The 23,062-nt window shown below is 36.1% G+C and overlaps 1 protein-coding gene across 2 annotated transcripts in view; it reads right to left on the bottom strand.

The window, feature by feature from the left end:
- ATRNL1 (attractin like 1) overlaps positions 1-23,062 on the bottom strand; it is a 779,266-nt gene that overhangs the window by 253,785 nt on the left and 502,419 nt on the right. For both annotated transcript variants that reach the window (XM_047073493.1, XM_047073492.1), the window contains one exon: positions 1,732-1,839. In XM_047073493.1, the coding sequence (XP_046929449.1) occupies positions 1,732-1,839 (108 nt within the window). The remainder of the gene's footprint in view (positions 1-1,731; positions 1,840-23,062) is intronic.

Genomic DNA, 23,062 nt, shown 5'->3' with positions numbered 1-23,062 from the left:
CAGACTCACAGAATGAGTGGCAAAATAAAAAGTTAATGGTCATTTCTACAAGGGATAGGTAATAAAACAAAAGGGAACAGATTGGAAATAAAAGAATAAAAGAAGGACTAGTAACTAGTCCTCTAGTAACTAGAAGGACTAGCAAACAGGAACTAAAAGAAAGGAGAGGTAGAAATTTTAAATAAAATTTAATGCTAAAAATGACAATGATAAAGAAGGAAATTAAATTTGGAAAAAATAAAACAAAGAAATGGAATGATTATGAACACACACACCTAACGATACATGGTTGAGCGCTAGTAAGCAGAAACTGACACACTCTGGTGGCGCATATGTATGTTAATTACATTTATTCTGTAAGTTTGTGTTTTCTGGTTCTTTGATTGGTCCTTTTCCTCTGTGGACTATGTATGTATTATTTACATTCATTTTTCTCTTGTGACTTGTGTTTTAGAATGTTTTTTAACAGATGAGGAGAAAAAGAAGTTGGATTCAAATAGTTGAGGTTTACTATTTGTTAAGAGATTTTGTCCTAAGGTGTGCGACGCAAAGGGCCAGCATGAAATTAGAGCACTTACTGTAACTTGCGTTTAATCATTCTATCTTCTAATTTCTGCCCAAGTAACAATGGAAGATACACATATAAATTTCTTAATGTTCTAAGCTTCCATTGCAACATGTGATCTAGAAGAGTAAAAACTCAAGTACACAACAGCTAAAAAAAATTTCACAGAGAAATGTCCTCTAAAAACCAGCTCTTTGTATAACATCTACAAGGCCTGATTCAGTTGTTTAATTTATTTCCAAAATAACCAAAATGCTATAGACAGAATCAATTATATTTCTACCTGGGTTTTCGGAGGAGTCTATTTTTATATCCCTTGCTTTCCTTGAAGAAAAGCATGATTTGAAAATAGCAACATGAAATTAGTCACATAATGGCACTTTTCAAAAAAGGGAATACAATTTTCAACCCTACGGTGCTTCTTAATGTTCCTGTGTAAACACCTTACCATACGTGAAATATAAATAAAAAATAATCAGCATACAACTCCATTACTAGGACTCAAAATGCTTTGATTAGTCATTAACCATAAATCATAATCTGTGGATTTTTCCTCTCTGTGGGCTATTATTTTCAGAAAATGTTCCATGCATTATTTCAGGAATCCAGTTCTACATTTACTTGCACATAATGATTTCTCCTTCACCACACTCCATTTCTGCATTTGCAATAAAAGAATATACTAATACAGCCATTGCTACAAATAAAAGCATTCACAATATTCTACAATTCTCAACATTCAAAAAGGAAACTATGTAATTAAAATGCAACTCAACTCCACCCACCTTTTATAGTCAACTTCATTAATAAAGATAAATGTGAATTGTTAATGAAAAGGCGTTGGGCACTCCAAGGACTAAATATAGGTGCTTTGTTTCTTCCATCATACCTGTATCTTAAATTCCTTCAGCTCCTATCTGTCAGAGAAAGGCTGCCAGGTGAGCAGTCTGTCACTCTTGCCTAAGCTAATAGATTCTCCAGTGGCTTCTGTTACAGCTCGTGTCATACCATTAAAACTATGTGCCTTGGAAGTGGCATAACATATGTAGCTGAATCTTGTCAACTCTACATAATCAGACTGTATTTGGCTGCACAAGCAGATGCAGATTAGAGAAGCGATATAAATATGCAAATCACAGTGGTCTTCTCTGCACCACTGGTCCTACCTCCACTGGCCCTCGCAGATACTCCGTTTGTTCAGCTCCTACTTCCAGTGCTACATCAACAGACGCAAAGGGACGGCTGGCCATCTGCTGTCGTTCTCGAAGCAGTTGCTAGAGGGGGGTAAAAATGATTTGTTTAAAAGAGGCTTAAAAATACATGAAATTCAACAATACCTGGTTCCATTTTGAACAAATGGTACTCAAAATTTAGGAATCATCTGATACACAGACCTACAGCTAGATCCCAAAAATGAAAATTTGTTTTCTCCCCCAGGGCCTGGGTCATAAATCCGCAGAGGCTTTAAATGTATGGGACCTACAGAGAGAACTTTCCCCCTGACCTCTCTCCCACAGACCTAATGAAATGTACTCAAAAGCATTTTGAAAACTCCAGCTGAGGGGTTCTACTTCAGTAAGAAGTGCTACTGTGATGATGGCTATGCCAAGGTTTCCTACTCCAAGTAATGCAGCTTTTGTCTTAGCTGAAAGTAAATAACAGTAAAAATATTTAAGAAAAGATAACAAAAAGTTTCAAAATGCATTAACAGAGATTAAAGAAACATCTTCCTACAAAGGCTAAGTGTGAGAAGTCATCAAGACGCCCGGTCAACTGCAATGGAATCAACACGAATTGCCAATGACAGTATTTATAACTTGATTCAAACCCTCTGTGTTCATTATTTAAAGTGAGGAATGGTTGGCAATTTGCAAAAATTTTGTGCCAAGGCGTCTAAACCACGCCCAGATATTTGCTTCTTCTTCCTTGTGCCTACTCTGGGCTTTACCCAAAAGCTAAAACCAATAAACTAGTAAGTCCCAGCCAACTACCGAGCTAATTTATATTTCTGCCTTTCCTTGTAATTATAATATTCATTAAGTCATGATAAGAAAAAAATTGATGACCAGCAGTAGATATTGCAAATCTTGCCCTTCTCATTCTACACAGCTAATAAAATTATTATTAAATATTAAAAGTGGATGAGCGATGCAATTAAATACTCTTTCAAATGAGAAGAAAATCCTATCACTGAAAAAGGCAAAATCCTTGAACACAATGAATAGCTTCATTATTCACAGAGAGTTTTAAAGATTCACTGGCATTAACTTAAAACATTAACAAATGGTATTTGAATGTAAATGTATGTCGCACTGTGATGCATCATTCATTAAATTCCCTTTAAAAGATGAAGGAACAAAAGCCAATACCTTATGGCAGTTTATTATTTAACATTTTTGTTTTAACACTTATAACCTAGCAGTGACAGTGTTCATGAAATGAGCATCTAAAATATAGGGGGCGCCTTGGTGGCTCAGTGAGTTAAGCATCCAACTTTGGCTCCTGTCATGATCCGGCAGTTCATGAGTTCAAGCCCCGCGTCTGGCTCTGTGCTGACAGCTCAGAGCCTACAGCCTGCTCTGGATTCTGTCTCCCTCTCTCTCTGCCCCTCCCCTGCTGACGCTCTGTCTCTGTCTCTGTCTCTCTCACAAAAGTAAATAAACATTAAAAAATTTTAATACATAAAATAAAATACAATTTAAGGCCTTGTTTTGTTATTATTAAAAAGAGAACATCCGCATGCCAATATTGATGGAACAGGAAAAAAACAATTATTACTGAGAAATAATTTATGCTCTTAGAATATACTTAAAATTAATGAAGACAATTAAACATATACTCAAAGTAAAAAGTAAACGATCTAAGCTACCGAATTATTCATTTAATTTAACCTAAAAAGGTATTATTTAATATTAATGCAGCTGCTGGAAAATAGAGTCTTGTTTGTGCCTCTCATAGGATTGGCCAATAGATCTGAACATTTTATCTATACAAAATGGAAACATAATACTACTTCAAATGCCAAGGGGCACTAAGTGTAGAAGACACCATGCTCTTTGTCTCGCCAATAAAAATATACACACAGATGCACACAGAGATACGGACACGCACATATGCAAATACACAAACTACTTTTCTGATGGTAATGGACAAAAAGCCTTGAGAAAACTGTAAATTTTAGTTTCGGTTTGAACACAATTTTCTTTCTTTCTTTCTCTTTTTTAATGTTTATTTATTTATTTTTGAGAGTGAGAAAGAGAGCATGCACAAGCTGGGGGGGGGGGGCCGAGAGAAGGAGAGAGAGAGAGAGAGAGAGAGAGAGAGAGAGAGAGAGAATCCCAAGCAGGCTCTGCGCTGTCAGCTCAGAGCCCAACCTGGGGCTTGAACTCACAAACTGTGAGATCATGACCTGAGCCGAAATCAAGAGTCAGGTGCTTAACCGACTGAGCCACCCAGGGACTCCTGAACACAATTTTCTAACTTTGTATTACAAAGTTTCTTCATTTGTACTAGTTCTCCTCAGAACACAAACCACATGCCATATAATTAAAAGAGTTTTAAGAAAATGAACAGCTTCTGTTACTTTAGCTTACCTTTTCCCTACTTCTAAAAGTAAAAGGTCTACAAAATATAGTCAATGAATATGTAATACCACAAATTATAATTTAAATCTATAAATATCCCAAATTCACTATCTTTGACAAAGAATAGACTTCTCTGGACTATAACGTATTGTTGTGACCCCCCCAACACTCATACTAAAGAAAAAATCAGTGAGTATTACTTTTGTTCACTTAAAAAAATTAGAATACAAAGGTATTTTTAAAGATTCCAATCTGTCTTCAGAGCTTTGAATTTCCATCACTTTTTTTTTTTTCAACGTTTATTTATTTTTGGGACAGAGAGAGACAGAGCATGAATGGGGGAGGGTCAGAGAGAGAGGGAGACACAGAAATGGAAGCAGGCTCCAGGCTCCGTGCTGTCAGCCCAGAGCCCGACGCGGGGCTCGAACTCACGGACCGCGAGATCGTGACCTGGCTGAAGTCGGACGCTTAACCGACTGCGCCACCCAGGCACCCCTCCATCACTTTTTAAAAGTTGAATGTTTCCATCACTTTTTAAAAGTTCTGCTTTGCAAAGCAGAAGAAAAACATTGTTCTTGCTCAAGACCGTAACACTATAGTTTGTAAAAGAAGACATGATAAAAAAAAAAAATTAGGAGGCCCCTGGGTAGCTCAGTGGGTTAAGCCCCTGACTTCGGCTCAGGTCATGATCTCACAGTTTGTGAGTTCAAGCTCATGTCGGGCTCTGTGCTGACAGCTCAGAGTGGGGAGTCTGCTTCAGATTCTGTGTCTCCCTCTCTCTCTGCCCCTCCTTGCTTCTCTCTTTCTCTCAAAAATAAATACATATTAAAAATTTTTTAAAAAATAATTAGGGCACAAAATAGCATAAAGGATACACATAGGGAATTAGCCAAATGAATTCTCTCTGGGCCACTTAGTAGAGGACTAGTTCCAGGACTCTGGTTGACATACTCAGTTTCTGACTTCAGAAAGTGAATGCAAATATTCTGATTGAAACTCAGGAAAGGTAAATCATTGCTCATGAAACATTCTTGCTTGGATGTGATGGCTCTACAATAACTAACTGGAATAAAGTGAGATTCTCTTTGCTACTAAGCTCTGGTCAGCCATACCCTTATCAATGTCCTCCTTCTTGCCAGCTAACATCTGTATGCATTCCTTCTTGAATTTAGTCCCCTCTATGTCAGAGCAAAGAAGATGTAAACAGCATGCTCACAACATAAACTTTGTCAAGATTTAGCACCGATGCCGACAGGAAATATAACAGGGCTCTGGAGTTAGAAGGACCTGTGTCTGAATGCCAGCTTTTCCACTTATTAGCTGTTGGAGCTTAACCAAATTATTTAGACCTCTCTAAGCCTCAATTTTGCTCATCTGTATAGCTGGGTTATTAATAGTGCCTATATCTACACTGATACCCCAGAGGACTCGTTTTGAATCCCAGCTTCTCCACCCACAAACTCTTGGACCATAATAAAACTACTCGGACATTTCTAACACTTACTGTTTCTCTCCACAAAATGGGAATAACAATCATATCATAAGGGATAATGCACCGAGGAGCTAACGCACCCGGACCGCTTGACACAGAGGCTGGTACCCTGAGAACGCTCAGTAGGTGTTCATTGGTGCAATTATTATGTTAAATGTCAAGCGCTGATTTTGTCTTTGAAGAAGGCACACTACCACAGGCCGGTTTTCTTCAGTGCTCATGACACATTCTGCTACGCTCTCCCTTTTAACAAATGTTGCTAATTTATGAGACAGTTGGAAAATGTAAAATGAACTTAGATTTGGGACTACTTTCTGCTATTGTGACAAAGAATGGCAAAAACTCAACCCAAAAGTTAGGAGGAAATGTAGAGTCCTTTCTTAAGAACTTTTGAAAAATAATTAATTTATTTTGTGATTGTGATTTTTATATAAAATGAAGTTTAACATTTTGTACATCAATAAGAAGCCATAAAACAGATGATCTGTTTTATAACTAATCTGCTATCGCCAATTATTCAGCAGAAAGATAAAGCCAAAATAACAAATTGACCATAATACATTAGATTATAATCATGCTGCCATAAACACTGTTGTGAAGAAAATTTAAAAATGAAAGAGATGCTCTCAGTGTCATGTTTGTTGCCTATAATAACTGTTTTATTATTCAAAATGTCTTATAAAACAAACCATGAAATTAAAAATAATGTGAAAATCCTGGTTTAAATATGGCAGTCAAGAACAGTCCCTGATTCTCTCTAATGTAGACCTAATTTTTCCATTCAATACTACTATTTCAAATACTGCATCATTTTTCAAAGTTCCTATTAACCACCTTTCCAACCATTCCAAAGGCATACAACTCTCTAGTTGATTTGAGGATAATAATCCTTAAACACTACACAAACAAAAAAGTAACTGTCCCAATTTTCTTCATGTCTCCCTCCTATGTCTAGGTTCTATCTATCTTTTTTCCCCACTTCCAAAAGTCCTTCTACCCTTCCCCAAGTTTGAATTGATCATCCCATCTATGAATTATTTACTATTTTAGTATGTATTATATGTTTAGGCTTTTCTGAAATCTTCTATAAGGAAAAAAATCTATTTTTATTTGTTTTTCTATTTCCCACAGAATTTGGTTGGTAGTCAATAGTATTTGATTAATGAACATGAATGAGTAACTTAGAGTATGAAAACATGTATCATCCTAATGTGAGTGAAGGCAAGTTATGATAAAACTAATTTTAATTATGATTAAGCCTTTAAAAGCATATGTCCCCTGATATTCTAGAATTTATGCCTTATCCTCCAAAGTAAGTAGATATTTATTTTTTTAGAATGGGACAATTTTGTGGATCCAACAAATAAATACCAGGTTTCATATTTTTACTTTATTGCAAATATGAAAAAATGGCTATAAAGACATCATAATGCATTTATATTTTTAATAGCAGTTCTATTCCTAAGATTTTGGAAAGGCATAAAAGGAGCAGTCAAAATGATTTAATCATTACTCCTGAGCTTATACACTAAAATAACAAAGTATTTGAATTAGAGATTAAGCAACATTTCATGAAAAAGAGCATTTCTGTTATTAATACAAACACATTTAACATAAAGCAATATAAGCGAACAATCAATTTTGTTCTTTTGCTGTTAGGATGGTACAATGCAATAAAGAGAAGTCACAATATCTTTTTTTATCCTTAAATTAGGAAAGCATGATATTCTTTAATTTTATACAATTGAATCTACAAGGCATAAGCCTCAAACTCTTATTCAGAATATTGGGAATCTTCTGCTTCTAAGTCTTCCAGTCTAAAGTTGGTATGAGCACTTCCTGGGGGTAAGTGGCCTGGCATAACATCTTTGTTCCGGTTACTTCAATTACTTTTTTCTAGGCCTCTCCAATCTTTGACCTACTGGGACTATGTTACTCTTGAAATAGTTGTTTACTTAAAAATAAAAATTTTCTGGGACGCCCGGGTGGCTCAGTCAGTTAAGCATCCAATTTCGGCTCAGGTCATGATCTTGTGGCTTGTGAGTTCGAGCCCCGCGTCGGGCTCTGTGCTGACAGCTCAGAGCCTGGAGCCTGCTTCGGATTCTGTGTCTCGCTCTCTCTCTGCCCCCCCCCCACCACCATGCTCTGTCTCTCGATAATAAATAAATGTTAAAAAAACTAAAAAAAAAAAAGTAAAAATTTTCTAAGAGCTTTTTCATAAGTATTCACCTAGTTTATTCAAAATATTCACTTCCAGTGATTTTTGAAACTTCTTTGTCAACTGGTATTTTTGCAAATTTGTGTTAACTTGCAAAATAAACTTCAGTGACTCTTCAGAAGGGATTTTGTCATTCAGCAGATTCTACTACACCTTAAGTTTATTCAATTTTATTCATTATTTTAAGACAAATATCATCAGTTGTCAAATGGCCATGGCAGATTTTCCAGGTAGGTTGTTTAGGTACACAGGGTTGTTTGGGCAATAATGTGCCAAAAATGAAACCTACCTATCATGAAGTCTGTGACCAGAGGAAGAAGAAAGCAAAAGTGGAAAATGTTTCTAAATCTTCCAAAATATAAAGTTTAATATTACCTCTAAAATGTTAATAGGTTATACGCAAGCTTATAAATATATATTTTATGAATGTCAATGCCTATGTGAAAGTGTATATGTGAATATACATGAAATTATACATATGGTAATTCAAAGTAAATATGTTATAACTCACATTCAAATTAAAGCTAAAACTTTATATAAAAGGCCAAGATAAGGCTTAAATAATACCAGCAAATGAAGGTCTTTGTTGTCATTGGATAACACTTAGAAAAAATTGATATGACTGAAGCATAGTCTTCATAGATTCTGAAAAGGACCTTAGATCTGAAAGGGACCTTATGGAGATTCTTCGACCTGTAGACCATAGACTTTTAAAGGATGAATAGATGAATACCAGAAAATCTATGCACTAATAGGTAATATTTTTCTTCAAAAAAGTTTTTTTTTGTAATTTCAGTTGATTCAATAATTTAACTTACTGCTGTCGTTAGAAGCTAATGGCCCCTCATCCAGAACCAGAATGTAATTCCACTATTTTCTTAAATTCTTTCAACAGACAAGTCTCTCAACATTTATTAGTGCTTAAAAATAAAACAATAAATACTGAAAGCAAGACTACTTTAGGATTCTCTATGTATCCTTATTTGTTAGATAAGAACTTGAAATATATCCTAAAAGCAGAATGGGTTCAAACATTCAAACAACTATTTCTAACGTTTCCTTTTATTTCTTCATCTAGCTTAGTGGTTCTCAAGCTTTGGTGTTTATGAGGTTGTACGTGCAACATCACCTATATACTCTGTACTGAATGATTTTGTCTCTACATCAGCCTTACATACTGATTTAAACAGCTTCCGTGTAGAATAACTCTCGTGCAACTCTAAAACTTGTCAATATGATCAAGAGCAGAGTGGCACAAAGCATATGGCCCAATAGTATCACCATCATTTGCATATAATAAGGTCTTAAAAGCTCTCTACTGACAGGAATTAAAGAAAATCTATCTCACATTTACCAGTAGCGGCATTTATGTATGGACTGTCTTTATTTAGGTTAATTTAGGCAATGCCAAAGAAAAGAAAGTATAATAGATCTTCCTTATTCTTATGTATTCATGGTTATGCATTCTTAATTAAACATCATGGGAGCCAAAGCTGTATTTCTTACAGGGCACAATTCTTCCCAATTGAAGATGAAGCCAAGAAAATAGAAAGAGCACCAGACAACTGCCTCTCTCTCTCTCTCTCTCTCTCTCTCTCTCCACACACACACACACACACACACACACACACACACACACACATATATGTCACTGTAAATTTGTAGGGAAAGTAGGTTTATCTAAAAGGGTGAGACCTTTACAAAATTTTATTTTTTCTTACTACAAAAGCTGTATCTTTCTTTAAGTTTATTTATTTATTTGGAAAGAGAGAGACAGAGAGCATGAGCATGGGAGGGGCAGAAAGACAGACTCGCAAGCAGGCTCCACTCTGTCAGCACAGAGCCTGGTGTGGGGCTCGAACTCAGAAACTGCGAGATCATGACCTGAGCTGAAATTAAGAGTCTGAGCCTCAACCAACTGAGACACCCAGGCACCCCTATGTCTTAAACATTCACAAGGTTGTTTATCAAATCAGTTAAGCTTTGTATCATTGGAAAGACCTTGGTAGAATCATTCTGGTTAGAAAGATCAAGCTTGTTTGTGGTATGGAGAAAACAAAGAAAAGCAAAACAATATTTCTATCAAATTATCACATCCACTTCAGAAACTGCTAATATTTCTAACATTTCTTTTAATATTTTGAAATAAGTTAGGATAGAATTGGTAGCTTCCTCATTTCTCTTTTTAAATGAAATGCTAACATGTCCCAGCATAGCCAATCCCTGGTTTTCATCAACGTGTGTGTGCCTGTTGACTGTTAATTATGAATTCCATCTTGTGAACACTTTCTCAAAAGAAAATCATTTGTATCTAGTAATAATAGTTAATTTTCTATGCAAAACTTTGATAATGCAGATGATATACCTGCGTGTATTTCTTTTTATCTTAGAGTTGGCAACATATTTCATTTAATTCACGAATGAAAAAAGAAGTATGATTGCATGTCATCTCTTCATGCATCAGCAATAAGAAAATAATTCTCAGGAAAGTCTTCCTGCCTTGTCAAGAAATTTCATTAAGGAACAAAAGCAGATTCTGAAGTTCTTTTTTACTTGGCATTCCAAAAGATCAATCTTAAAGGATTTAAACTAAATTTGGGGCAGAAATTTTTACTTCCCTCCCCTCCTCTTTCTTTCTCTCTCTCTCCCTTCCTCCCTTCCTCCCTCCCTCCCTCCATTCCTTCCTTCCTTCCTCCTTCCTTTCTTTCTCTCTGTATTTGTAAAAGCCCATTCTTAGAACCATTTGATAGAGCGTTCTTTCATATCTTTATCTACTTGGTGAATAAGTTTGGCTATGATCATTCATTCATTGAAAAAAAATTGTACTGAGTTCCTACTGTGTAGCAAACACTTCTTGGGGGAATGGATATATAAGAGGTAACTCTTCCGGTTCTCTTCAGTAAGGTTTTACATGCTATTAAAAAATATTAGGGACTCGGGGCGCCTGGGTGGCGCAGTCGGTTAAGCGTCCGACTTCAGCCAGGTCACGATCTCGCGGTCCGGGAGTTCGAGCCCCACGTCGGGCTCTGGGCTGATGGCTCAGAGCCTGGAGCCTGTTTCCTATTCTGTGCCTCCCTCTCTCTCTACCCCTCCCCCATTCATGCTCTGTCTCTCTCTGTCCAAAAATAAATAAAAACGTTGAAAAAAAATTAAAAAAAAAATATTAGGGACTCTTCTAGACCATCTACCAGGAGACTGGTGGCAGACAAATGGGGAACATTCTGATGTTGGGTGAAGTACTTATATAACCTGGATTTAAAAGCCACAAAGTCTCATGTATTTCTTGGTGAGCAAAAACTGTAAGCTATGTCAAGATGTTGCAGAATATTGAAGATTACTAAAGGAACTTCTAAAATTCGGATTCTTTTTTTTTTTTTAATTTTTTTTTTCAACGTTTATTTATTTTTGGGACAGAGAGAGACAGAGCATGAACGGGGGAGGGGCAGAGAGAGAGGGAGACACAGAATCGGAAACAGGCTCCAGGCTCTGAGCCATCAGCCCAGAGCCTGACGCGGGGCTCGAACTCACGGACCGCGAGATCGTGACCTGGCTGAAGTCGGACGCTTAACCGACTGCGCCACCCAGGCGCCCCTAAAATTCGGATTCTTAATCCTTTCTTTGTGACATGGATGGCATCACTGATTTAGACTTGGCCGAAGATGACCTCACTTCTGAATGAAAGAAGTCATGCAGAATGTATTTATCTAGAAGAGTCAAAACCTCAGCTATTGCTTGATACCATGCTTATTGCCAAATCTAAAGATTACTCTAAGGGCGCCTGGGTGGCTCAGTCGGTTAAGCATCCGACTTCGGCTCAGGTCACGATCTCACGGTTCGTGGGTTTGAGCCCCGCATCGGGCTCTGTGCTGACAGCTCGGAGCCTGGAGCCTGCTTCAGATTCTGTGTCTCTCTCTCTCTCTGCTCCTCCCCCGCTCAGGTTCTGTTTCTCTGTCTCTCAAAACTAAATAAACATTAAAAAAAATTAAAAAAAAAGATTACTCTAGGCACTTAAAAATCATTACAGTATGTAGAAGTCTTGTTTGTTCAATAGATACTTAAACAGATAAAAATTACAAAAAAATTCATTGCAGAAAACATACAATGGTAAGGGCAAAGAGAGAGCAGAAGGAGAAAGTGCTTTAGGTAGGGGGACAGGTCTCCTAAGAAATGCCAGTTAACCTGAAACCTTGAATATTCAGTCAGGATACGAATGGATTGCCAAGAGCTCAGTAGTTTAAAATAGAAAAGTGTATTTCCTGCTCACACAAAATCCTCTACAGGGATAGGTAACTCCCCATCTGGTAATTCAGCCATATAGACTGATCCAACCTTGAGGTTCTGCATCTCAGCCCAAGGATTCCTTGAGTCTAAGAGGCTAGTGAATCCTGTATGCACTTTTCAGTGCCTCAGACCAGAAATGACAGGCATCACTTTCCATAAATAGTCACATGGCCCACCCTCACTACACAGAGGCCAGAGAATGTAGGGGAACAGTGGAGAATTAAGTGAATGGGACAAATGAAGCCAGAAAATATCATTTCAGGCAGAAGGAACAGCAATTGCAAAGTTCCAGAGGCAAGTCTTAATTAAGTTAAGAAACAGAAAGAAGGCTGAGTCTTATTTAAGCAAGGTGGCAAGGAGCAGAATGGCCAAAGGATAATTTTGGCTTTATCAAGGTTCAGAGAAATTGAAGGAACATATATAAATCATCAGACACCATAGGATCTAAAGAAATCATATTTATTATTTTTTGAAACATAATTTCTTTTTGTATTGCCCATTCTTATGGTGTTAGCAGTGGCTTAGAACAAACAGGCAAAAAAAAAAAAAAAGATTTTACCATCCTCAAATATAATTATTTAAGACATAACCCAAAAAACAGAAACAGCAGTTAATCTCAAATACAATGAACCTAGCTCTCCCAATAAGTACCAAAAGGTCAATTTTGTATGTAACCTTCTTTAATACAAAAGGCCAGGTGGTTGTAATTTATCTGAGCAAATCAAAATGAGCAAAAGGATGAGTACTGAAAAGGTCATTTAAAAGCTAGATCCCCAGAATGGATATTTAATACATATTACTCCTCAAAGAGCAAAAATGGGAAACTGGATAATTTCAAATTTTGAAACTTGCGCTAGAAAAAAATCTTCCCTACATAGAAATATCTTCACAGTCATAACTGTGGAATATACTATTTCCCCAAGTTAGAAGTCTAAGTTGTCAGAGAAATGCTTGTCCTGCTTTTCAGAGGAAGAACAAATGAATGCCTCTGACATCCAAGACATGCACAATATGATCAAGTCAACCTTGACAAGTGGAAATATAAAAGCAGCTGATTACAAAAGAAACGACACATTGACTCCGGCCTGTGTGCCGGTAATTTATGACTGGAGGCTCTGGTTACAATAAAGCTCAGATCAATCCTTCAGGAGTGTTTCCCCCCTCTTAAGAATTAATTTACTAAAGAAGTAATTTTTCCTCCCTGATTCTGGGAATCAATACAAAGCTCAAGACTCATTTTGGAACCACAACATGTTAGCTTCTGGGTTCAGAAATTCTAAATGCAATGTAATCCAGTTAGCTTTTACATTTAGTGTATAAGGAGTTCATGTTGAACATTTAAGTACTTTGTGACAATAATTTCAAAGTTCTACAAGACACTTAAATCTTCCTGGAGACATAAGTGACTCAAACACTGGCATTTTCCCCTTAATCGATATGTTAAAAATATTTTTTTTCCTTTAAGGAAAATGTGATTATTTTGCTATTAGCAAATGGAGCCATTTTCAAAAGTTCAATATTGAGAAACTGTAAAAATGACTTTTCTGCGAAATGTTTCTTTGTGAAATAAGACATCTGTTAAATATAATGTTTTATTTTTCTTAAAAAAGTTTTATTAAAAATTTGTTTAATGTGTAATTTTGAGAAAGTGAGAGAGGGCTGTGGGCGTGTGTGAGCAAGGGAGGGGCAGAGAGAGAGAGAGAGGAAGACAGAGAATCCGAAGCAGGCTCCAAGCTATTAGCACAAAGTTCATCATGGGGCTCAGGAACCGTGAGATCATGACCTGAGCTGAAGCCGGACACTCAGTGTTTTAAATATTGAAAGATACCTATTTTGTTCATGGACTAATCAGTTTGATAGGTTGATAGGCAGATACTTGTTTTTAATCTTTCGTGAAAGGGGATATGATATAAATATTTTTAAAAACTAATGTAAATCAATTGAATTTTTCAATGTGAAGGGCAGTTCGATGCAGCACAGATTACTCATGACTGATATAAATTGTCTTTCTTACGTACTTGGAATGGTATGCTAAACCACAAAAATCTAAAGGTAACAAAATCAGTGGTCACAGCAGACTCACTGAAATAACTCATTTTCAGAGTTGGAAGGAATCCTAGAGGTTACCTGGTCCACTATCCCCATGAAAGCAGGGCCAAAAGTGCTTCAACTTTTCTGACAGATGATCAACGAGCATCCTCAAATATATCTAGCAAAAGAATCACTTTTTAGCAAGGCAGTATTTTTCCCCCAAAGGTTTCTAACACAGAAAGTTCATTATACAGAACAAAAACTTAACATTCTTGGGATCTTTTTGGATCATTAAAGTTAAATAGAATACTTTTAATCTCACTAAAATTCCTTTAAATATATATTATATATTTGAAATTTTCTTACATGTTCAAATTAAACAATTCCAATATCTTCAATTTTGCATTCATTATTCATGCAACAAACATTTATGGAAAACTTCGATGTTCTGGGAAGAAGGCCAGGCACTGGCATTTAAGAGATACGAGAAATAGTGCTGTCCTCAAGGAGATTACTCATAGTCTCATAAAAAGGACAAAACTGTTTCTCATTTAACATGGTTTTCAGCATTTCCTTTTTCAATCTTCTTCTTAAAATGTAAAATGAACACAATATTTTGGACGTGATCTGACTAGAGGAGAACGTGGTGGAAATACTTTTCTTAATGTGTTCTAAATTAAAATGCATTTTAAAACATTTTTTTTGTTTTTTTTTTTAACTTTTTTTCTTTTTAGAATTGTTCTGTTGTTGGACCCAATCAACAATTTCAGGGCTCCCTCACACGATCTTTGGTTAAAACAAGTGTTCCGACTCACAATTTCTACAAGTGAGTTTTTTAATCTAAATTTAGAACGTCATAGTGTATATCTTTAATCTTTCATGCTTTAGTGCTGCTATTATCATTTTTAACCCATTTTTCCTTGAGTGCAGAATCATCTTTGATCTTTTGAATGTTCAACTCACATAACTAACAGCTATCCCCATATTACCATTTGTGTTGAGTCTCAACTCGGCTCTCTGAGCAGGTCAACACGATTTGCTGGCAAAGAGAACAATCAAAACAGTGAGTTGCCTCACTTGCCAGTAATCCAAGGTAAATCATATTGGATTTGATGATTTTATGAGATTTGATTTGATGAGAATGGCCTTCACTTTTTATGTCCCAGGGTTTCCTCCATATAGGGATGCCAAAAGATAGAACAGATAAGGTGTATGGAATTAGAAACATCTGGTTTATTTTCATAGCCCATATCCACCTATCTACTCTGGGAGAAAATAGATGTATGATACCTAAGAAGCCCCCTAGCTGGAACACACACTCCCTTTTATTTTCAAAGCTTGTGAAATCATCCTCTTCCCACTGTAAAGATTTATCCAAAACATATCCTCCCTTGACCTTCCCATGAAGTACAGCTTTTTGTATCATATGTGGTTGGATCCTAACTTTTGTACTTTGTATACATATTGTGTATGAGGAGTGGGTCCCAAACGTGGGGCACTGAGAGAAGTGCTTGTCTCCTTCAGTCTCAGCCAGTCCCTCACCAAGGTTGACTAACCAGCTTTCTTGGCTCATTCAATCTCATGGTCCAAGAATGCTACCAAGAACGTGATTACTTCTTCCTATATATCTTATCTGCTTCGCCTATTGACTGGTACATCTTTTCCTGAATTTATTGGCTTATGGCATATTCCTACTAATAAAATATAGCTAACCATATAATTATTTTGCCTGTACAAAAGACATTTTAATTCTCACCAAATATATTCTATATACTTAATAACATAAATTCTTTTTATATTTCCTTCTACCAATTTGTTTATAAATCTCTAAATTTTATAATCATGCTATTTATTTCTTGATTGATGAAAATTTTAAATTGACCAGGGAACATAAATGAACACTTTATTACCTTATTAGGAGTCCTTTCTTTAAAAATGGATACTTATCGGGGCGCCTGGGTGGCTCAGTCGGTTAAGCGGCCGACTTCAGCTCAGATCATGATCTCGCGGTCCGTGAGCTCGAGCCCCGCGTTGGGCTCTGTGCTGACAGCTCAGAGCCTGGAGCCTGTTTCAGATTCTATGTCTCCCTCTCTCTGACCCTCCCCCGTTCATGCTCTGTCTCTCTCTGTCTCAAAAATAAATAAATGTTAAAAAAAATTTTAAAAAAGGATACTTATCTAGCATTCAACAAAGAATCTATTCAACTTCTGGGGTCTCTGATAAGGTTTCCCATAAGTAGCCCTTTCTTATCTACTTGGGATTCTAAACAAGTTAAAAAATAAAAAGTGGAAATAAAGGACATAATATCATCTTTATTAATGATGATATTTATTTCACCTAAATTTACATATTAAATAAGTCACTCTGCTTCCTTAAGGGCAGCACAAGTGTTAAGGGAACCAAACAGAAAAAGGTGCAGATCACTGGACTTCAGCTATGGCTATGGCCTTCAGGTGCAATTTACTATTCAGGTGTGCTTCTCCCTAAGCAGGTGAGGTGAGACAATGATTTAATTGTACAGACAAGAAATGCCTTTAGAAATTGATGGGCAGATGAATATTTGCTGTTATTAAGCTACAAAGAAGTCAAGTCCCAAGTACATATTATAGAACCTAAGTGAGTTTTAAATGGTTAGTGTTGGGGCACCTGGGTGGCTCAGTCAGCTAAGCATCCAACTTCAGCTCAGGTCATGATTTCACGGTTTGTGGGTTCAAGTCGCACATCAGGCTCTGTGCTGACCGCTCAGAGCCTGGAGCCTGCTTTGGATTCTGTGTCTCCATCTCTCTCTCTGCCCCTGGCTTGCTCACACTCTCTCTCTCAAAAATAAATAAATGTTGAAAACAAAAATTAAAAAAATAAAATATATGGCTAATGTTAGGCCTAGGGAGCCAACACTAGTTACTTTGCCTAAAATTCCATTCTGTACTTCTTTCCTAACCATTTCATTTAAAATGTCAGTCACTGACTCACACAGACTCACACCCACCCCCCCAACACACACACACACACACACACACACACACACACACACACACACACACTGCTACTACCCCTCTTCCCTGCTTTCTTTTTCTCCACAGCATTCTCTACCGTCTGCCATGCTATGCCTTCTGCTTATTATCTTAGAGATTGTCTCCCCATTGAGAGTACAGTAGGGTTTTATCTATGTTAAAATTTCAGCATCAAAATGTATTTGGTATCTGGCAGATGTTCACTAAATATTTGCTGAATTAAGGAATTAACTTAGGACCAAGGAGGAATCTATGGATGCATCTTAAGAGGTATGCAGTATGAATACAGGCTGAAGGTCTCTCTTCAACATGTGGTCTCAGGTTGTCTCTCATAACATAAGAGAGACAAAATTTTCCTCAGAAGCAAGGCCATACTGATATGCAGTGGCAACAGTCACAATGAAATACGATGACCCGCCTGTTCATCATGCTCACTCGGCATGCGAAAACAGGCATTCTCAGCTTGGTACTGAGGTGAATGGAAACGAAGAGGTTTTTGAATATACAGTCTGGGGGAAAAAAGGTACTTGAATAAGGTGCTTGGGGCTGATACCATTACAAATTTCCAAACTTTACAAGAAGGTAACACTGTCTCTTTCACGGATGAGTATGCATTAATACCACATCAACATTTGCTTACAGATTTCTTGCACTTAAACTCACAGGTCATGGATTTTCAACAACTTGTATAGACTTTTAAATTCAGATACCAGTGAGTCTCTGCTGTGTTCTGTTTATCTTTTCATTCATTCATTCATTCATTCATTCATTCATTCAGAAAGAGACAGAGACAGCAGGAGAGGGGAGAGAGAAAGGGAGAGAGGGAATCCCAAGCAGGCTCTGTGCTCCTAGCACAGAGCCTGATGTGGGGCTTGAATTCTCAAAACCACAAGTTCATGACCTGAGCAGAAACCAAGAGTCGGACGCTTAAATGACTGAGCCACCCGGGTGCCCTTCTGCTATGGTTTTTGACATCACTAAGATCTGGGTTTGGGCAACGTAATTTCACTTGAGATAATTTCAGTAGGGTCTGAGGATTGGTCTACTTTCTTAATTTGGTAATTGTGGGGCCAGTGCTGTGAAAATGTTCTGTGTGTTAGTAAGGATTTGTATTCTTTGAAAGTAAGGCCTATGAAAGACTTGCTACTGAGCTAATATGACTGTACTGACTCTGAAGGACAATGCATCCTGGTGAGATACAGACAATCCCAACTCTACCTGTGAATGCAGAATTCTTCTGGCTAAGAGTACAAAGAATATTGGAGGATAGTTTTTGGAGTTTATTTGAAGAATTTTTAACTCACAAAGGCAAAATAATTTTACTTTGGGCTTTACTTATGGTTTTAACTTGAAAACAAATATAATCTTTTAAACTTTAATAATTTTCCCCTAGAAGTTTGGTAAAGTAAGGTTAGTATTCAATTCAGGGCATTTCTACATTGTTGGAATTTTATTACTGATGTACCATTATGCATTTTAGTATTTAACGCAATTTAGTATTTAATTTAGTATTTAGTATTTAATGAGTTATTTAATGTGGTCATATGAATAGTTAGACATAATTTGGGATGGAGAATAGACTGCAGACAAGTTTCCAGGACTTCCACTGAAGTTGATTTGATACATATACTGTTCCAACCCATTTCAGAGCTTTCTGGATATGAAATCAAAACTGACCACCATGGGTCCCAGGAGAATACTCAAAGAATCAGTGATTGGAATTGGCACCCTTTCTCCTGAAGGTGGGCACAGAGTTGTCTTGACAAATTGCTGATCTATTACCCCAGGGTATATAAACTCTCCCAAGGTTGACCATAATAGTTGAAGTGGCTTATTCTATTGATGAATTGCAGTATGTTCAACTTAAGTCTACCTCTCTTCCCCTTAGAAACTAATCTGCCTACAGATGATGTGAATTTTACTCTGATTTTTCATCTTATAACTTATTATCTGGGAAGATCCCCATGGGGCAAACCATGCCCTAGTCTAGCATTATCCATGACAGGTGACTAAATTTGAAGTTCAGAATTAGCAAGCTTACCAGGTTTATGTACCTAATGCCATTTAATTGTTCAGTTCATATTTGCTTAGCATCCAGGTAGAGAAGAGAATGCTAATAATTGGTCCCCACCCTAGAAACCACCAACAATAATTACACTATTACCCAGTGTCCATTTTTCTATCTATTTCCAAAGAATATCTGCTATTGTTAAATTCTTTGCTGAAGTCAAGATATATCATATCTGAAGACTATCATTACTGTATCAGCCAAGTCATCCTAACAGAAAAGAAAAAACAGTTCAGTTTTGAAGTCTTAACTCTCCTGTAGCTTTAGATTTTCTAACCCTATTGCTTTTACATAATAAGTGAATGAATAAATATTAAGTAGGATATCTTATTTTAGCTTCTCTTGCCATTTGATCAAATATAGCTTTTCTTTAAACATTTTGAAATCTATCTCGCTAAAATGTGAGATATGTATATGCCTACCTCCTGTATTCCTTTTCCTGAATGTTATATAGTCTAAAATGACATGATAAATTTTCTTTTTCTCAGGACTTCCACACTCCCAACATGGTTAGTAGTTTCTTTCACTGTTCTGCCTACCTTCTAAGAGCTGTCAGCAAAGCAACTCAAGAATTGATCATATCTTCAGTTTTCTGAGGCATGTGCCTTTTAGCAGATGTCCAGACGGTTTCTATTCCCCTACAATTACTCTATCTTGATACAGTGCCAGTTTTGTAATCTGTCTTGGGACAAAGACAATTTATCACAGGTCATGCAATTATGACTGCACACACTTTCAGCTCAAGGGATATATTTTGGAATTAATTCAAGTGCAGTACTCATTAGAACCACTATCTCTAAAATGTAAAAATCTTATTCATGTGCCACTTTTCCATTTACTACCCCCTTTCATTGATACTATCTTGGCTCACAAACACCAACCTTCCATCTCAGATCTATAACAGAACCAAAATAAACAGCTTACTGACAAACTACATGTTTCAAAGCTTCTAAATTTTGCCCAAGTCTTTGAATGCTTTCAATGATATTTTATCTTCTCTCTTAATATTAGGTGAGTGACTTCCTTTGGTGAAAAAGTGCCAAATCATTTTCAATCATAAGACAACTGGAGAGCTCTCTGCGCAATGCAAGACACTTTGCTAAGGGTGTAGAGAGTAGCAAGAAAGAGGAGAGAGAGCTTGTTTTCTAGATTTATATTATCCTTAGGAAATTGAGATTTAAATAGTGAAATGTTAACTTACAATAGAAGATTTTAATGATAAAACAAATCAAAAATGTAAATTTGTGATTACTTGTCAAGTGGGTGGCATAAACAAATACTATGATCTCAGAAAAAAGACTATCTCCATGGACTGGACTGGTACTTAAGGCATCAAGAAGTCTGTGAGGCAAAGCTGATACTTAAAGGGTGTGTATAGAATTTGAATGAACCATATTATGATAATTAAACAATAATTTGGGTAAGAATAATTCATTTCACTATTATGTTGTATGAGGTGAAAGGAGTCTTTTATCCTTCTTCTTCACACTACAAGTCCCTGCATACTATTCCTGCTCATCTGTCAAACACTATGCATTGTTTCTGTTTCCTGCTTTCTTTCTCTTGGAATCTCTCAAACTATGACAACTTTGATTTCCATAAATCTTTTTCCACCCTGCCTTTTCTATTCCTTTTCAGTTATACGTTCTTTCCCTTCAAGTACATAGGAATAAGTTTGTGATCCCAAGATTTCAAAAACATAACTACATTTGCATCAATCATTTCTGTTACATAACTTTCCTCAACATACATTGCAGTACTTAGTACTTGGACAAGCATGGTATTCAAATGTGTGACGTGCCAACAAATACCAATAGAATTCTACTATTGATTTGAACGTTTTAGGCCTTGTTAATTAAGAAATCACCTTCTATCCATCAGCAATTTGAAGGGCAACTTGGTCAAGAGTCAAAGAAATACATAGATTATTGGAGACTAAATGAATTTTTATAAATACTATTAAAATAGACCTCAAGATTTAATTGGTCTCCACAACTTTTCAAACAACTCTTTTCTCCATCAGTAATAAAAGTAACAAAACACAGCAAAAATTATTACTCAATCCTCTGAATGCCATAGTTTTCACAAAACACATGCATGTTTCCTTTCTGAGAATCCAAGTAAAAATTTATAACCTATTTTCCTGTATCATTGTCTACTTGCTTCAAAAACAGTGAGATCAATTACTAAGCAAATGTTATACCAATGTATGTGTATTGACCCCCCCAAAAAAATGAGAGACTAAAACCATATATTAATTCAAGTTAGAAGCTACTGTAAGCTCATCAGTCTAAGTAATATGTACCACAAACATTAGAAAATACAGAGCCCATAAGAGTTTAAATGCTGCCCCTTAGCAATTCTCTTGCTAACATTTCAGCTTGAACTTACAATAACACTTAGGATAATTTACTGTATACTGCTGACTTAAAACATTTAATTGGAAATGATGCAAACATACCTTCAGAGAATAATGTATCAGATTTGGCAAGATCTGCTTTAGTGCAAACAAAAGGAGAGGAAGAAAAAGTATAATGTCATTGGATATGATGCCCTCTTTCTATAAAAAGGTCTCTTAGCCCTTTCTAATTAATAGTATCAAAAAGTAAAAAAAAAGTTTATGAATTTTCAAATGGATTTTTATTATTATCTATTGATATATCTTTTTATTAAAGCAATAATTCCCTTTAGAAATACTATACTTTGAAAATAATTGTGTCCTCACGAGAACTTTGCGAGGTCAGCCTCCAATTTTCTCAGGGAACAGTAAGTCACAAAGTATATATAGGACTTGCTAAAAGGGGACAAAACAACTGTAGTTTAGAGTACTACTTCTATTCTCCTTGTCTTTCCACTTCAGTAGTGACAACTCTGATCTATGCAAAATTAGAAGCTAGAGACAGAGAACCCACAGCAAATTGATAAAGAGTATTCTCAGTTCTACCCTGTACTCCTTGCCATCTTTAGAAATTACAGTTATCCTACCAAATGTTTGTCTTTCCTCAAAATAGTACAGCATGATGAATGATGACTTTTATACCAATTTTATTATATATATAATCAAAATAATTTGAAGGAAGAAATGCATAAGAACTTGAAAACAATAAAACATCAAGGAATATTTCTAGCTAATTGCGAGATTAAAGAAGAACTTCAGTAATTATATTAAAAGATCGCAATTGGTTGGCTTTTTTGGAAAGCTATTTGCTAATAGATATCAGGAACAGAAAAACTGCATATACCTTTTGACTCAGTAATTCCACTTTATGACTCTCTGTTAATGAAATAATCAGAGACACGAGCAAGGTTTACAAAATCCTGCCTAAGTACAGTTTATAATAATGGAAAATTGGAGACAGTTTGGTTAAATAAACTGGAGTCTCAAAAAGGTAAAATATTACATGACCATTAAAATTATATTTTCAAAGAATTTTTAATGATATTGGAAAATGAGAAGGACATAATCACATGAAAATCGGGATAATATACACACACATGTATAAAATCATATGTGAAATTACATATGATTAAAATAAGATTGGGAATATATTTACTTTGGGTTGGGGGATGAAGGGAGATGGAATGAGTGGGAACAATACAAATACTCTGATATTTTGCATGAAGTACAAAAGGAAAAGATCATTGTAAAGTATAATCCTAATTATATCTATATTCATATCATCTATATGGATGCCCATACCTACATCTTTATGACTAAGAGGAAATACAAGAACGTTTTATCTTTAGGGATGCCTAGGTGGCTCAGTCAGTTAAGTGTCTATTTTTTTTAATGTTTATTTTTGAGAGAGAGA

This window comes from Lynx rufus, unplaced genomic scaffold, assembly GCF_022079265.1.
Source record: "Lynx rufus isolate CCGP_SWC_20201006 ecotype Redwood Valley unplaced genomic scaffold, mLynRuf1.p SCAF_11, whole genome shotgun sequence".
In the NCBI taxonomy this organism is placed as follows: Eukaryota; Metazoa; Chordata; class Mammalia; order Carnivora; family Felidae; genus Lynx; species Lynx rufus.
This window is presented reverse-complemented; position numbering and strand designations above follow the sequence as displayed.